Here is an 18,676-nt window from a genome sequence, read left to right as displayed (position 1 = left end):
GTCATTATGTTCTGTCAGGTGCTTTATTGCAGAAACGTCTTTATGAGAGGCAGTGGGAACCGAAGGTGTCGGCATGTGCGGCTGTCTAACTATAGTTTAAATAGCACACTAGATGAGATAACAGCCAATAAGAAGGCACTTTGAGAAGTAGCATGGGTCATAATCAGCCATCAAAGGCACATTTAATAATGAATTTCATACTGATGAACATGGCTTCATTATTGTCCTGAACATTCATTACTCGGTCTGCGTGTGTCCTCTGGGTGATGTATCTCTGATGATGTTACAACTCTGAGGAGGGGACAGCAAAAGGGTTGATGCTCAGACCTGGATTTGGTACTGTTGCCATGGGATACATATATGCTAATAAGCAAGATGGCCACGCTCATGAGCAGTGCGCTGGCAAATCCAAGCAGAAGGCCGTAAAGTAGAGGCCATGCTCTGTCTAGCAGATGGTGCTGATAAGGTGGCACTTGTTGCCTTTTCACCACCAAGTCCACATCTTTCCAGGTGAACCCTCTGCCTGTTAAGCAATTAGTGACAAGAGTTGTTATGAGTCATTGCTTTTCAGAGAAGTTACAGATACTTACAGACAACTAGATTTGATATAGTTTTTGAACTGATAGTTTAGGTAGTTGATATTGTGTTTATATAAGTTATTTTTTAAAAAAGCAATTTAATTTCTTTTAAAGGGGTTATATTAGAGGAATGTCTCGGGTTACTTGTGTAACCCTGGTTCCCTGAATAAGGGAACGAGACGCTACGTCATATGACGTTATGGGAACCCATAACGTCATATGACGTAGCGTCGACAGTTCCCATGAAAGGGAATAAAATTTTTCTTAATCTTTTAAAATTGATTGTAAAATGCAACTTTCATGCAACTGTGCCTTGTAGAATTAACTGTAAAAATGATTTGTGAGGGTTTTGGAATATCAGATAGTGAGGGTTGAAAATTATAAACAAATCATAATATGCTTTTGGTTTCCAACAAAAATGTTAGTTGTTGTTATTGCAAATTAAAAACCTTTTCTTGTGACAAACAACACTTACTGTTAATGGAAAATAGAAATAGATTTAAATTGAATTATTAAAATAAAATATTTTAAATATTAAATAAAATAGAGAGAAATAGATTACTATTTATCATAAAATGTTATGTTTTCTTTGGCTAGAGAGAAACACACACACACACACACACACACACACACACACACACACACACACACACACACACACACACACACACACACACACACACACACACACACACACACACACACACACACACACACACACACACACACACACACACCCCCACACACACACACACATATACTTTTATATACACTACTATTCAAAAGTTTGGGGTCAGTAGTAAGGTTTTTTTTAAAAGATATTAATATTTTATTCAGCAGGGACACATTGACACAATTTGATCAAAAGTGACAGTAAAGACTTTTACATTGTTACAAAAAAATATAACAAATGCTGTTCTTTTGAATTTTCTATTCATCAAAATATCACGGTTTCATCAAAAAATGTTAAGCAGTACAACTGTTTTCAACATTGATAATAAGAAATGTTTCTTGAGCAGCAAATCAGCATATTAGAATGATGTCTGAAGGATCATGTGACTTGAAGACTGGCATAATGATGCTTATTGTAGAGTTGACAAAAGTTATCATGAGCATTGTAATAATTAAAGCAGATGTCTTAACAAATGTTAGTAGACCGAGAAGATTACAAAACAAACAGTTCATTCATAAATACGTAAGATCGCTGTGGAAATACAAACTGGAAGTCAAAAGACAACCAGCGCAGCGCTAAAAAGGGGCGGGGCTACATAAGGTCTATAGCTTCTTTCAAAAACATCACAAATCACTAAATATGTCCAACCGCAGTAACATATAATACATCTTTTTTTTAAATAATAATGGTGGGGCTAGAAACAACATTTACTGAAACTAAGCAGCCACAATTGTTGTTCTGAGATCCTCAGGTTTTTGACGTCTGAGACCCAAAACATTAACACATGACTGTCAACATTTGTTAGTTAACAACACCAGTTGGCCTAACCAGACTTGTAACCAGAAGGTTGTGGGTTCGATTTCTCAGTACTGGCAGGAAATGACTGAGGTGCCCTTAAGCAAGGCACCTAACCCCCAATTGCTCCAAAATCGCTGCAGTGAATGGCTGCCCAATGCTCCGGGTGTGTGTGTCCATGGTTTGCAGTGTGTGTGTGTGTGTGTTCTCAACTCACTACTCCTAATGTGTGTACAGTAACTTGGATGGGTTAAATTAAACAGAGGACAAATTCTGAGTATGATTTACTATAATTGGCCTTAACATGTCACTACTACGTACTAATCAGTGTTCAAGAGCTTGGATCCTTCTAGACCAGGGGTGTTCAAACCTGCTCCTGGAGAGTTTAAGTGTCCAGAATCCTGCCAGGTAGCGTCTAATATGCATAGTAAGACCTTGATTAGCTGATTCAGGTGTGTTTAATTGGGGTTGGTTCTGAACTCTGCAGGACATTGGCCCTCCAGGAGCATTATTGGACAACCCTGTTCTAGACTAACATTATAAGAGGACCTCAGGGGAAACAATTAAACTTATAAAATATTGCCTCTTTAAAATATATTTGCATAATAGCACATTTTTAATGGTTTAGAAATAGAGACCCAAGAATACCACTCAAATGATTCAAAACACATCAGTCTTTGTATAATTTGTATATCTGCTGAGGCATCTCACCCTGATTTTCATAGTACTGCAGCACCTTTTCATGGTCCCCATGATCATCATGATCTTCTGGTTCATGGTTTTCCAGATGGGTGGCCATTTGGCTAACAAGTTCATGGTAGCCTTCCACATATCTCTGAATAGCAAGAGTTTTGTCCTGGTTGATGTTCTTACCCACCTCTGTTGGATAAAAAGCGCATGCATTACTTCTTGTCCAGTTGTGATCATTGTCTTTTCTCATATGGTTTTAAGATGAATTCACTTCATTACTTGATGACAATTATGCTGGAGGCAGCTCTAGCAGCTATTTATTTGTGACATTCATTTCATATTTGTACAAGATACAAGCAATTCTTGCAGCACATTAAGAAATCAAACACAGAGTAATGGTCTCCATGAACGCCTTGAAATGAGATTAACTAAGTGTGCAGAGCCCAATAAATGTACCATGTATAATGAAGCAAGAACAACTGAAGAAGACACACATGCCAGAACATAAGTATGCAATTTATCCAAGGTGCTGTCGCTGAGTGGCTACTCCTCATCATAGCCTATTTACAGGCCGGCAATTAAAGCACTTGTAATTGCTGCATTGTGCATTTCCCGTACGCATCAGTTTTTGTGTTTGCAGAGGAATCATTTTTATTTTCTGCAATGCACCGCTTTGACTGAAGGATGTTCTTGGGCTGTCGAGCCTGTCATCCCCCCCCCCCCCCTCTTCTCTGTTTATCCCTTTTTCCCTTTAACGGAGATGATGAAAGGAACAGATGGCGTGTAGTGAATCTGGTGTCAGCTCCAGCGAGCCTGCTGTCATATCGTTTGCACCTTCTCATATCCGATGCCATTCGGCTGTGGAGTTGCCTGTACGCCGGACCACAATCACTGCCAGAGGAGTGACAGGGTGCAAAGTGCGTTCCATCAGAAATGTATAAAAATAACATTATGCATTCTGCTGAGTTTCATCTTTGGGTTTGTGTAAGATGAAATACTGTGAATTAGCTTGGTGCTCGTTGCATCAGTGGTGTGCAAAAACAAAAGAAAGGGTGATGGAAAAACTTATATTTTAAGTTCCCTTCAAACTTTATTGTTGGCAAATGAATATCATGTTAGCTGTGTTTTGTAGGGGTCCTTAAAGTTGAAGTATGTAGCTTTACCATGTTAAAATTAGGGCACTCTATAGGTCAACCATGAGGTTACACCCCGTTTTTATAGCATCAAATAACTAACTAAAACCAAAAACAAACACTTGAACATACGTCAGTGTAACAGAGGCCAGCTTGTAAGAGCGAGTAAACCTCACTCCTCTGGCCTCAGGAGGCACATTAGCAACTTATGTTAGAGGCTGCGGTCTTTAGCGTCCTTGCTAGTGCGTTCACATCCCATGCCGGAAAGGCTTGGAGCGTTACCAGTAGAACCCGAGGGTTAGATTGGTGCCGTGAACCAGATTGGAGTGAGGTTTAGAGGGCTGAGTGTTATGACTCACATGCTGTGTGAGTAAACCTCACTCCCCTGGCCTAAGAGGTGCACTAGCGATTGACATTAGAGGCTGCAGCCTTTAGCGTCCTTGCTAGCGCGCCCGCCTCCCATGCCTGAAACCCCAGTTTGAACCACGCTTGGAGCGGTACTAGTACAACCGGAGGGTTACATTGGTGCCGTGACCCGGATTGGAGTAAAGTTTAGAGGGCTGAGTGTAACGACTCACGCTGTGTGAAAAAACCTCACTCCCCTCGCCTCGATGTGCGCCAGTGACTGATGCTAGAGGCTATGGCCTTTAGAATCCTCGCTAGTGCGCCCGCCTCCCATACCTGAAACGCTGGTTTGAATCCCGCTCAGAGCAGTATGAGTAGAACCGGAGGGTTAGATTGGTGCCATGACCTGGATGGAAGTGAGGTTTAGAGGGCTGAGTGTAACGACTCACATGCTGTGTGAGTAAACCTCACTCCTCTGGCCTCAGGAGGCACATTAGCAACTTATGTTAGAGGCTGTGGTCTTTAGCGTCCTTTCTAGTGCGTTCACATCCCATGCCGGAAAGGCTTGGAGCGTTACCAGTAGAACCGGAGGGTTAGATTGGTGCCGTGAACCAGATTGGAGTGAGGTTTAGAGGGCTGAGTGTAACGACTCACATGCTGTGTGAGTAAACCTCACTCCCCTGGCCTAAGAGGTGCACTAGCGATTGACATTAGAGGCTGCGGCCTTTAGCGTCCTTGCTAGCGCGCCCGCCTCCCATGCCTGAAACCCCGGTTTGAACCACGCTTCGAGCAGTACTAGCACAACCGGAGGGTTATGTTGGTGCCGTGACCCGGATTGGAGTAAAGTTTAGAGGGCTGAGTGTAATGACTCACGCTGTGTGATAAAACCTCACTCCCCTCGCCTCGATGTGCGCCAGTGACTGATGCTAGAGGCTATGGCATTTAGCATCCTCGCTAGTGCGCCCTCCTCCCATACCTGAAACGCTGGTTTGAATCCCGCTCAGAGCGGTACGAGTAGAACCGGAGGGTTAGATTGGTGCCATGACCTGGATGGAAGTGAGGTTTAGAGGACTGAGTGTAACGACTCGCATGCTGTGTGAGTAAACCTCACTCCTCTGGCCTCAAGAGGTGCGCTAGCGACTGATGCTTGAGGCCTTCGCCCTTTAGTGTCCTTGCTAATGCGTCTGCCTCCCATGCCATAAATACCCATTCAAATCCCACTCGGAAAGGATACGAGTAGAACCGGAGGGTTATATTGGTGCCATGACCCAGATGGGAGTGAAGTTTAGAGGGCTGATTGTAACGACTCACACGCTGTGTGAGTAAACCTCACTCCCCTAGCCTAAAGAGGTGTGCTAGCGACTGATGCTAGAGGCTGTGGCCTTAAGCGTCCTTGCTAGTGCGCCCGCCTCCCATTCCTGAAACGCCAGTTTGAATCCCGCATTTGGAGCGGTGCAAGTACAATCAGTGATGTTACATTAAGCCCCGGGTATACTTCAGCCGTCCGCGTTCGTGCACTGTCCGCATGATGTAATTTTCGAGACCGCGCAGACAGCGCGCGTGCAACAGTGCATGCGCAAGCAGGAAAGAAGAGTCCACTAGGTGGCAATACACACAGTACTGAGCACAATGTGCAGTTGTTGAAGAAGAGTGTGTAAAGAACGATTCAAAAATAAGACAAGTAAACTTAAAAGCATGCCTTCTCCATCGTTTTTGATTCCTATGTTGCAGTGAATGTCCAGTTGTCTGGTAATAGTATAGAAAAAATTGCACTGTGCATGTGTCAAACTCTGTCATCCATGTGCATCCTTGGTTTAGTATACTTTGAAAGATGCGCGGACACGACTGCGCGCGTGACACATCCGGGCGCGGAAAGTGAAGTATACCCAGGGCTTTAGTGTAATAAGAACTACCTAAAATGACAGAAACCATCTTTGGACAAAAATTATTTGTAGTAGTTATTTCTTTTAGTTTGGCTTGCGTTCCATTCGATTAAATGGAGAAGGCGGGCTTTTGACCTATACTGCAGCCAGCCACCAGGGGGCGATGAAAATGTTTTGGCTTCACTTTTCAGGGAGTGTGCGGTGCACTTGGTTAGAGCACAGCAAAGGTAATCTAAATGATATAAAATAAATAAAAATGGAGGAAATGAGCAAGCACAATTAAATATCCAATGTCTGATCAATTCAAACAGATTTTCAAAAATACTGATAAATTAAAGAATCTCTAATATTAATCAATAGCCTTTATGGTAACAATATGTTTTGCATCTCTACTCAATGCAAAGTATTGTAGTTTAATTTAACTGTTTACTGAGTGTGGTGGTGCCGTGCATGTATGTCTGTCTGTGTTGTTGTGTGCAGCTGACCTATGGCAATGTCAGTCCTGCCGATCTGATGCAGTGCACGAGACAGCCTGTCGTAGTATATCTCCTTGCCGTGAATCTGCAGCCAGTCCTTAAGTGCTGAGCGACAGGGGGGCTTCTGGTCTAACAATCACATACACATGAGCAATATCAAACGTGCTCCAGACAGGCAGAGGGAAAGCAGCCAGCAATAAAAGCAACAGCTTCAGTTGTTCAGGCAATTAAACAATTCAATCATGTCCCACTACCTCGATAGATTTCATTTCTGATGAAAAAGGATTATTTCAACAATTTGTCTGGTTGAGATGTCTCTTGAGTGGACCTCTCAATGGCAAACTGATGTGTGCAGTGAAGATAAACAAATACATTTGGCTGCTCATGACCTCTTCATTTACTGAAGGATGTGTCATGTCACACATCACACTGCTGGGTTTCATTAGCATAAAACAAATAAGTATCAATTTATTAGAGCTGATTTAAACTATTTAAAGCAGCCACACTTGTGTCTATCATGCTTACCTATGTTTCTGCGTCGTCTTGACCGCAGTAACTGGTTCTTTTCTGCAGACAGTCGGTCCAAGTGTTGGAAGATGTTCTCTTCTGGTTGAGACATGGCAGAGATGAGCTCCACGCATTCATGATATGTCAATAGCTCCACCAGTCGCTTCAGCTGGTGAGGTCCAATGTCCTCTGCCACTGTGGCAGAAGAGGAAAAATCAGACACATTTCAGTATGTTGGTCCCATATGCAAATACATATTAATGCTCCCGACTGTTGCATCACAGTCGGTGTTATGTTGAGATTCACTTGTTTTTCAGTGGTCTTTTGCACAAATGAGATTTACATAAGAAGGAGGAAACAATGGTGTTTGAGACTCATGGTATGTTTTACCATGTACAGAACTCAATTATGCCAAGGAAAATTAAATTTTCAATTCTAGGGCACCTTTAAGTGCTGAGAATTCATGAACTTTACTCCTACTTTCAAACTTAAGCATGAAAGCAAGGTATCAAATATTCTTACTCTCACAGTTATTTAAGACAGCTCGAGAGGTCTCTCAAGTGGTTAGGAGTTGCCAGTAGGGGCTTGTGATGGCACTGAGAAGACAGAGATGTGCGCAAATCTTTCAGGGGAGCAAGAATTTTTTTGAAATGTTTGACGACGAGCAGTTAATCAAACGGTATGCTTTGGAGAGAGGCATCATCTTTGTCAGGGCTGATTAATGTTGGGCTGAATTGTTTGATGTTCACATATCGCTTTTGCACGTGTAAATTCGTTATTTCAAATGTAGTCATATTAGAAGTGACGAGCATACGGTTCAGCGCTCGTTTTTCCAGGTGCGCAAGATGAAAACATCTCAACTTTTCAGAATGCCACAAGCGCACTGCAGGTCATGTGACGAGCCAACCGATCAGCTTCGGCCTTTTCATAACACAACATCGAAAGCTCAGTTGAACAGCTGATCATAGCTGTACAGGGCGGGTTATTATTTCTGATCTCTATAAATATATCTAGTAGTAAAGCTAATGCAAGGACTTGAAATCAATTAATCCTTTGCTGATACTTCCTCGTCATCTTGGAGAGTTCATGGTTGCAAAGCAACGGCAGACGTCACGGGAGCGCTCCGTACAGAAAGTGCAAAAGAACAGCATTTAATTGAAATAGAAATCTTTGTAACAGTGTAAATGTCTTTACTGTCACTTTCAGTCTAATTAAAGCATTCTCGCTGAATAAAAGTAATTTCTTTCAAGAAAAAAAAAAAAAAAATCCTAACTGGCCCCAAAGTTATGAATGATAGTGTATGCTTTAGATATGGCTAAGAGAGAGAGAGTAAGAGAATGGGTAGCATACTGAGTAATGCATGGAAATTTCTGAGGCGATGTTTAATTTTTATTATTAGTTAAAAAAAAGAATGTTTCTATAATATATCTTTTTTTTTTAATTTTGTGATTGGTTGTAGTGTGATCATTATTCACACATTCGTCATTTCAAACAGCTTGATGGATTGCAAATGAATGAATTTGAATGCATTTTACAACACATTTTAAATGTTTAAGAACTATTTTAACTTGCCATATTAATAACATGACATTTATGATGACTTTTTTACGGAAGAGGATTAGGTCCAAGCAATAATAAAAAAATAAAACCATCTCGAGATTAAAGTTGTTAAATTTCAAGAAAAAAATCGTTAAATTTCAAGAAAAAAGTCGATAAAATGTTGAGAATAAACTCATTAAATTACGAGAAAAAACACGTTAAATTTCGAGAAAAAAGTTGAGATAAAATGTTGAGAAAAAAGTCATTCAATTATGAGAAAAAATTTTTTTTTGTTCTCGTAATTTAACAACTTTTTTCTCATAATTTAATGTTTATTCTCAACATTTTATCTCGACTTTTTTCTCAAAATTTAACATTTTTCTCATGATTTAACAAATTTGTTCTCGTAATTTAACAACTTTTTTCTCGTAATTTAATGACGTTATTCTCAACATTTTATCTATACTTTTTTCTCGAAATTTAATGAGTTTTTTCTCGTAATTTAATTACTTTATTCTCAACATTTTATCTCAACATTTTATCTCGACATTTTTCTCGTAATTTAACGAGTTTATTCTCAACATTTTATTTAGACTTTTTTCTCAAAAATTAACAACTTTAATCTCGAGATGGTTTTATTTTTTTATTATTTCTTGGCCCTAATCCTCTTCCGTACTTTTTATATGTCCTTCATTTTCTTATTAACTTTAAGCAATAGTAATTTTCGATAGTCACAAAACCATCTCTCACCTCTCTCTCTCTCCAACACACACACACACACACACACACACACACACACACACACACACACACACACACACACACACACACACACACACACACACACACACACACACACACACACACACACACACACACACACACACACACACACACACGTGCCTGTACCATTCTATGCGTACCTGTATCACACTTGACAGTCTTTATGGCAGCTATTATGACAGCAGCTGATACCATTGAGGAATGTATACAGCTGTGAATATCATGGGAGAGGCAGATGTGTGACATTGTGGGGAAGAGGTGTAATCAATTAATGGGGATGTGTGATAGGAGACGCATTTCCCTCTCTATCACTGTCACCTTCAGTGAATATGCCATCATCTCATGTCAATACCGCACAGCAGGTGGATCAGTCATGCAGAACTTTGTGTCTGTTTGTTATTTGCATCTGCTGTAAGCCATCTCGACTCACCTGTATCATCAGCAAAACTCGGGATGAAGAAAAGGGGGAGGAAGAAGCTGAGCACCAATACTTGCATTGTAACTGAAATCTTCGAGATGGCAGTTGCATCTGTGGGTCTGTCTTTATTTTCAAATCTTCCGGAATCATGAGTCATCGTGTGTGGAATTTGAAACTAAACAGTCTGTTCTGTTTTCTGGACAAATGGCTCTTTTTGGCCGGTTTCTGCTGAAGGAACAGCCAGTGCTGGAGGCTGCGATCATCACAGCCTGAAATAGTCAAGGTCCTCGGCAAGGACGCCTTCCATTTCTCCTTATCCTCTTTCACTTTGTTTCTTCTCCTTGAGGATTTAAATGAATAAACACCATGATTGTGAATTTAGCACAAAGCAATATTTTCAGCCAAAAGATTTGCTCGAGATGCATTTTTTATTTTTCACAGTATTTTTCAATTATTTATTTATTTATTTTTTTTTATTTACAGAATGTTGTTTTTACACTCAGGCAGCCCCACGTACATCCCTGCAGCCGTCCAGTGATTAAACTCCCTCAATCACTACATATTATTGTAAAATTGTTGTTCATAATAGTGAGTAGAATAGTGGAACAGGGCTTGTTTCTTGCTATACCCTCCTGTTAACTTTGTGCAGTTATATCAGATTTTAGTGGAATATAGTTCTTTTGAACAATGTCTGAGATCAAACGTGCATGTTGTATGCTTTAATAGGCAGTTTGCATTTAATGGGGATATTGAACTACTGAACTGTGGTGTCTGGCAAGCTGTCTGACAGGCGAAAACCAAAAATCACAGCAAATTAAGTCATTGTGTGCTTCAAACACTGCCTTGATGCAGTTCCAGCTTTTTAAAATGTGAATTATTATTCCGGTCCCACTTTACATTAAATGTACTTACATTTAAATTAATCATTTGATACAATGCACTTACTGTGTACATACATGTTTTTACATTGTACTTATATTTTAAAAACACCTGCATGTAATTACATCTGTAATTAATTTCTGTAATTACACTGTTGACCCATCCCTTACACCTTACCCCTTACCCCTACCCTTAAACCTAACCATACCACCAAAGCTTTCCTCGTATCCCACCTCAATAGCAGCAAAAGTGTTTTGCAATTCAGTATGAACCCAATAAGTACATTGTACTTATTTTTTTATGTAAGTACATAGTAGTTAAGGCCACTTAATAGAAAGTGGGACCATTATTCCTAATGTGAATTGCTATTCCTCAAAATGAACATATTGTTCTTAGATTTTGAGTATTTCAACAGCCAAATATGGAAGTTTATTACACTGCCCTTACAACAGGTTTATATACAGCTATGGAAAAAATTAAGAGACCACTTAACATTGATTTCTGAACTTGGAGTGGTCTCTTAATTTTTTCCATAGCTGTATATATTTGTGATTTCAAAGACCTCCAAATGTGATGATAAACCCTTAAAATTGTTTTTTTTAATCAATTAAACTTTTTTTTTTTTTTTTCCTTTTGTCATCAAATTTCCACAGACCCTCTGGTGGCCATCTTGGTATCATTCTTGGTCTTCATTCTGATTGACCTTTCATTGGATTCAGTGTTCAGATATCTCTCCATGGTCTCTACAAGTAAGCTATTAAAATAATTTAAACCCAAATCAGTTTTGCATGTCTATGTGTATTTGTTTATTTATATACAATATTAGATTTATGCATTTAGCAGACCCTTTTATCCAAAGCGACTTACAGTACACTTAAGGTATAAATTTGATCAGTTCATTCATTCCTTGGGAATCGAACCTGGCATTGGTAGCGTAAAGGTCCAGTCACACCAAGAACGATAACTATAAAGAAGATAACTATAATGATAACTATATTAGTGTCCACCAACTAATGATACCACTCTGTTTATTCTAAGCATGCGCTGCAGGTTTGTCATCTGCCGCTTTAAATGCAGGATGGATTCTGATTGGCTGTCAGTGTTTTTATCCTTCATCAGCTGGAAAAAATCTTTCTTTGTGCCGTTATCATTATAATTATGGTGTGGACTTTTTAGAACTGTATTTTTATTGTTATCGTTATAGTCATCGTCTTAAAAGCCCACTGAAGTGCCTTGAAACACGCAGCATTATTCAATGTGTTAACGTAATTTCCAATGAAACAGGAAGACAGGGCAGGACATATTGAACAGCTTCTCCCCCTTTTTTAAAATAGACAATAGCGTTTCATTTATATCACAGCTCAGCCAGAGTCATTGAGCTCAGTAAAGCCGCGGTTTCCTCCTAATCTCTAAGGCCACGTGTCCACCAAAGTGTTTTTAGCCAGCTGAAAACACTAGACACTTCGTTGAAAACACCTATCTGTGAGCGCTTTAGAGCGCTTCGGCATCGCAGTGTTTTTTTCAGTTGAGACGCCATGCTTTGTTGCTATGATACGGAATATTTGTGGCATTGTTACTTGTACCTAATTTCGCAGATAATTTGTTTCAGACTGAAAATGCAGAGTACTTGATATGTATGTTCGAAGAGGACCATCAATATTCATTTCTTTATTTTGTTCCGTTCTCTGCTTGTTGATGTCATTGTACAGCAATAATCTTTTGACAGTTGGTCGGTGTTGTATTTGTCCCGCCCCTCCTCCACTCTGATTGGATGGCTGGCTAAAAAGTGACAGTGATGAGTGCAGTGTTTTACTCAAAGTTGAACATTCTTCAACTCGAGGCAACCTGTAAAAAAAACGCTGAGTGATCAGCGTTTGGGCGTTTTTGATGAATGAATTTTGTCATTGTTTTGGAGCACACTACTTTTTAGATAAAAGTAAGACTAACACATTCATGCTAAAAGCCAAAAAAAACGTGTAAGCTACAAGAATGTAAAAAAGCAGAATTATGTTTATACTATTTTTAACAGTTAAATGGATTGGCAGGTGTTATGTAAGGTATAATGTATAGTCAGTCTGTCATTATCACAAAATAAACCCCTTCAGTGTGACAGAAGACCTCTTTGCTTTGCGTCAAGGTTTAATTTGTGATAATGACCAGCCTAACATTATCTCTTACATAACTCTCTTTAACGACTTTAAAAGCAAAGCTATGTTCGAAAACGACCAATTAAATGAGATGTATATGATTGCTTTGTTTCAAATGAAGTGCTTTACATTTGGCTGAACATGTATTTTCAGTGCTATGTTATCTAGATATGTGTAATTAATTTGAGGCCTATAAAAGGGTTTGATCACGTCAAAACATGATTTAACATTGAAAAAACACATTGAGTGTTTTGTTGTGCATGAGAAGCCACAGGCGTAACCTTGAGGCAAAACCCTAAATTTGCATTTATTTTTCATTTTCGACGAGCATGTCTGTCCACAAGGGGAATCAGCGAAACAGCTAAAAAAAGTTTCTTTGCATTGAATGTTGATGAACTTTAAAGCCCTCTGTAGAGCTTGCGGTGCGCTTTCCTTGCTTCACCTCAGCTTGGCTTTGTGTGAAATCATTTCCAAGATTAACATCATCTCAACCTCACCGCATGAATGCAAAGAGCAGGTCACATATTTGGAGCACATTTGGTGGACTAATTGAAATTCATAAACCACAACATTCATACTACAAATGTCAAGGGAGCGAGTAAGGGCTTGTGTTTTATTACAGTCGTTTATTGTCAGGATTATGCAATTCACACAAACACATTTTGTAAAGTGAGTTTATTAGTGTGGGTTGAGAAAATAAAGGCTGAACCAGCATACATAAATACATCTTGGCAGGCTTTGTGAATCTCGCGCGCGTGGGTGTGTGTGTACTTAGCCCGCCTCAGCTCTCCCCACAACAGCAAATGAACAAACATGCCATGTTGTGTGGAGCTAGCACGGTTCGCTAAAGGGCAAGGTGAGGTACGTTGCTTTACATAGATGTTTAGATATGCTGAACTTAAAAGCATTCACCGCATAATAAGACAGCCGGGGTTTAACATTCACAGCGTTTAGCATACAGCTTTCACGTCCAGCGTTAATCCGTGCAAGCTTGAAGCACATGGCAAATTATACTACAACTGAAAACCAGTCAAGCATGCTTTCTAAAGCTACTTTACATGTGTTTCACGACGTATCTGTGCTGTTATTTGTCAGTACAGGCCTTCGAAGGTTGTGGGAGATGATGAGATCTTTCCATGTCTCCTACACTTCACACCACTGAAATCTGATTGGACAACTACACAGACTCCGGTGGAATGAAGGATAGAATTCACAGAGCAGATAAAATGGACTCCGCAGCACTTCCATACCTGTATGAAGTATGACACAACATAAGCACACTGTCAATAAATGAAACCATTCAAAACACTGTAAAAGTTCCATTTTGAAAATTTAAACTTAAAATTCTAAATCGAACTGATTATTTGTTGTGCAGGTTCAGGATGTTCCATTCTCAAGGCTGTTGTTGCAATGAGAAGCATAGAGTGTGAGAATGTACCCTGTGACTTGGCCTCTCCCTTTAGCGAGCCCAAACCTGTCTCTCCCTCCGTGCCTGTAGGTCATACAGGTATGAGGCCTGTTTGCTTTGCCAACCACAAAAAAATCAGTACATTTCGACTCCCAACACAGTGTAACTCAACCCTAAACCACCACCTCCCCTGCGAACATGCTTGTTTGATTAACAGGGGGGATTTCCAAGTGTTTTGATACCGATCTATACTGATTTACCCTCCTACATGCACACAATCATTCGTTTTTATTGCTGAAGTTGTAATATATGTATATACATGCATATTTTAAACATTGTTCAAAAGTACTTTTTAGTTTATTTTGAACATCATTGCAGCAAAGCAGAATGTAGAAAGACTTTAGGTCAAAAATTCAACACAATATTTACAATACAATACAGTTTCTTAAGGCAATGTCTATGATAAATGTTACTCACCTTGATTTTGACCACACACTCACCTTGTTCATGGTGTTAGATCCAACTTGGAGCTAAACAAACAACAAACATTATGTTTTCTGTTGAAAATAAAAAGTCCTAAACCTTTAGTACGAAGGTCTTGAACGTTTTTAGTTGGTCCCAATGTGCGAGTGAGTCCCATCGCGATGAGCAGCTGTGTGATCCTCTTTCTCAGTTCTGACTTTATTTGCCTACCTGCTTCAGGTAGCGCTGCTACAACAGCAGTCAGCGACCAATGGGAATTAGCCTTTTTTAGTAAACCACACCCCTCTGTATCATAAATCTGAACCACACCTAGTGCCACTAACTCACTAAATTTAATGTTAACTTATAATACAATTTAAGTGCAATGCTTTAATTTACTAGATACTAATTTACCAGCACACTACTTATCTGCTTATTTATCTCGAATACATTTATGACAATTTGCATTCGATTTATCTGCTAAAGAATAGCTAGCATGCGGAGTTCAGAGATAATTCTTTATTATCCTTATTATCCTATTATCATTATCCTTTTAGGTTTTTATTGTCGTATTTTTAGTGTTAATTGATTGGTTTCTGTATATATATATATATATATATATATATATATATATATATATATATATATATATATATATATATATATATATATATATATATATATATATAATTCAATTATTTAAAATGCATTAAATTCATGCTACATATGTAAGTTCTTTCTCAACTTTTTAACACTACCATTACCTGTGCCGACATGATAAACCACCACAGACTTTGGTCTTTATGGCTGTAACTTCCTTACACATTGTATCACAAAATCATGTTTAAAACAGCATGTTTTTTTTTGTGTTTTTTTTTTACAATGAGCCGTGAGCTCAAGTCTGAACAGGAGCAGGACTGCCCCACCCCTCCTGTTGATTTCTATAGGGATTCGAAACAAGACAATGGGCATGTGGGTAGGAAGCAGCGGGGGTTTGACTGATTACAGATCTGATGGAATTCCTGAGGTCTAATTCTCACAATCACCTTGGGAATATGATTTCATTTGGTTCATTTTGAGAGCTGTGTTTATTTTGTAGGATGTTGTGTCACTCGTCTTGTGTAATCTGCTAAATTTGTAAGCTGATACAATGATATGATAAAGTTAATTAGGGCAGCTTCTGGAAATTGTGTAATCAAACGTATTAATGTAATAAGCCAACTTTGCAAAAGAGCATGTGGCACTCAATAGTCTGACCCATCTATATAGTGCAGTATGACACCTTTGAGGTATTGCACAATGTCAGTTAGTTTCCTGTTTTCGCTAAAGCTTGGTTTATGTTTAGTGTCGACACCTTCTAGACAGAAAATAAAAGCCATTGAACTTATTTCACTTCATTAGATGTTCTGAGGCAATTTTTGTACATTATGAATCTGTATGAGGTGTCTGCAGAGCTGTCTGAGCATGCAGTGACCACCCATTCTTTCTCTTTCTGTCTCTTCTCAACCCCAGGAACTCTACACCAGAGGGGGAGGTTTGAAATCCTGTCAGATAAGATCTCTATTGCAGGTGTGTCACTCTAAGCACTGTCTCTCGGAGTGTCTCCAAGCACTTACGAGCATAATTACTTATGAGTTTAATTTGAATTTGTCCATTTATTCAGCCGGGATGCTGATCAAAAGTGACAGTAAAGACATTTATAATCTTACAAAAGAATTCTATATCAAATAAATGTTCATTTGAACTTTCTATTCATCAAAGAATACTATATAAAAATATTGAATCCACAAAATTCTTTAGCAGCACTGTTTTCAACATTAAAAATAAGAAATGTCTTGAGCAGCAAAACCAGCTTAAATGATGTTTTAAAATGTATTAAAATGGAAAACCGTTCTTTTAAATGGTAATGTTTCACAATATTACTGTTTTACTGTATTTTTGAGCAAATAAATGCAGCCTTGGTAAGCATTAGATACTTAGAGAGAAAACTTTTGAATGGTAGTGTATGTCTACATGTGACAAGCCTAAATGTTGTATATACAGTGAAGACAAAATTGAAACTCTATTTGAAAAACACCTTGTTTGTATCAGTTTGTGGTGATTTATAATGAAAAAGGTCCCTGTGTCGTATTGGACTTTTGTTCCCCGCTATTTGCTTTAAAGACCACTGCAGCATTCTTAAACTTACAAGGCAAGCACCTGGTCACAACCCTAAGAAAAAAAACAAAGAAACAGGCCTCTAAACAAATCAGTAGTTTAACTGACCCAAGTCAAACTTTGGTGGAAAACAAAAGCTGTGTCAATGGACGTAAAAGGCAAACATCCTCCCTTCTGTGTGAGGGTGAAGGCTTTGTGCCCAAGTGTTTGTCCAAACAATCAGCAGCAGAAATCACTCACTCTGACCCCATCTTAAATCTTATATATACACTAGAGTAGATAGCATGTTAATGGTGTGAAATATATTCCCCCGGTTTCACAAACAAGGTTTAAAGGGTTAGTTCACCCAAAAATTCTGTCATTTATTACTCACCCTCATGTCGTTCCACACCCGTAAGACCTTCATTAATCTTCGGAACACAAATTAAGATATTTTAGTTGAAATCCGATAGCTCCGTGAGGCCTGCATAGGGAGCGATGACATTTCCTCAGCTCGTCGAATCAGCTGTTCAGAGCACCAAAGTCACGTGATTTCACCAGTTTGGCGGTTTGACACATGATCCGAATCATGATTCGATACGCTGATTCATAATGCTCCGAAGCTTCATGAAGCAGTGTTTTGAAATCGGCCATCACTATACTTTTTTTTTGGCGCACCAAAAATATTCTCATCGCTTTATAACATTAATATTGAATCACTGTACTCACATGAACTGATTCAGATGTGTTTTTATTACCTTTATGGATCTTGAGAGAGGAAGTGACATTGCTCCCTATGCAGGCCTCACAGAGCCATCGGATTTCAACTAAAATATCTTAATTTGTGTTCTGAAGATTAACAAAGGTCTTACAGGTGTGGAAAGGCATGAGTGTGAGTAATAAATGAGAATTTTCATTTTTAGGTGAAATACCCCTTTAAACCCAGACTAAAATGCATATTGAGCTGTTTTAACTGAAAGCGATTTGCATTGACATATCTTAAAATATATCAGTGCCATATTGTTTTGTCTCAAGATGCACACCAGTTATGTTTTTTTCTAAGGCACTTTTATAAAAGTTAAATGTCCTAAATATACTAAGGCCTAATCCTGGCTTAATCTAAGTGCTGTCTGTGAAACCAAGCCGTTATGCTTTATTTCTAAATTTTTTATTTTATTTTTTAATAAAAAAAAAAAAAACTACTTATTTGTCATCTACTATGGTTTAACTTTTGGCAGTGGTGGATGAAGTACACTAATCAAGTATGTGAGTAAAAGTACAGGTACCCTAATAAAATAATACTCCAGTAAAAGTACAAAAGTACTTTTTAATGTACTTTAAGCATTAAATTAAAAAGTACTGATCGTGCAAGGGCTTAATATTTATTCACTATATATTTATTGATCTGCAGGTAAGAAAATATTTTATTTTATTAACAAAACTTATACACTGATAACTACTACTGATAATTACAAATTCAATATTTATTGAAAAAAAAATCTAATGCTTTCTAATGACACTAATGATGTCTTTTATTTATTTATTTAATTAATGTTTCCAATAGAGAAAAGGGTCAGGAAAAGTTGCTTGCAATCAGTGTGTAAATGTTTCTGTGGTGACAGTTTGTTACCTTGAGTTGGGGAAGAGATGGCCTATTGGTCAACAAACCACGCATGTGTAATATACATGGCTGTATTACTTTTTAAAACATCAGGTCAGTGCAGAGTAATGCTTCTCTGACCCCTATCAAAGACACACACACACACACACACACACACACACACACACACACACACACTCACACACACAATGGTGCTGGGTTAC

At 38.6% G+C, this 18,676-nt stretch overlaps 1 protein-coding gene across 1 annotated transcript in view; it reads right to left on the bottom strand.

Annotated features, from left to right (window-relative positions):
• Window positions 1-218: 218 nt before the first annotated feature.
• Window positions 219-18,676, bottom strand: part of LOC137008798 (transmembrane and death domain protein 1-like) — a 207,604-nt gene continuing 189,146 nt past the window's right edge. The window contains exons 3-6 of the mRNA XM_067370514.1: window positions 7,099-7,275; window positions 6,583-6,702; window positions 2,758-2,925; window positions 219-523 (exon numbers count right to left, since the gene is read on the bottom strand). Of these exons, the coding sequence (XP_067226615.1) occupies window positions 219-523; window positions 2,758-2,925; window positions 6,583-6,702; window positions 7,099-7,275 (770 nt within the window). The remainder of the gene's footprint in view (window positions 524-2,757; window positions 2,926-6,582; window positions 6,703-7,098; window positions 7,276-18,676) is intronic.

The sequence above is a fragment of the Chanodichthys erythropterus genome, chromosome 20 (genome assembly GCF_024489055.1).
Source record: "Chanodichthys erythropterus isolate Z2021 chromosome 20, ASM2448905v1, whole genome shotgun sequence".
Lineage (NCBI taxonomy): Eukaryota > Metazoa > Chordata > Actinopteri > Cypriniformes > Xenocyprididae > Chanodichthys > Chanodichthys erythropterus.
The sequence above is the reverse complement of the archived record's forward strand: the minus strand, read 5'-3'. Positions and strand labels throughout refer to the sequence as shown.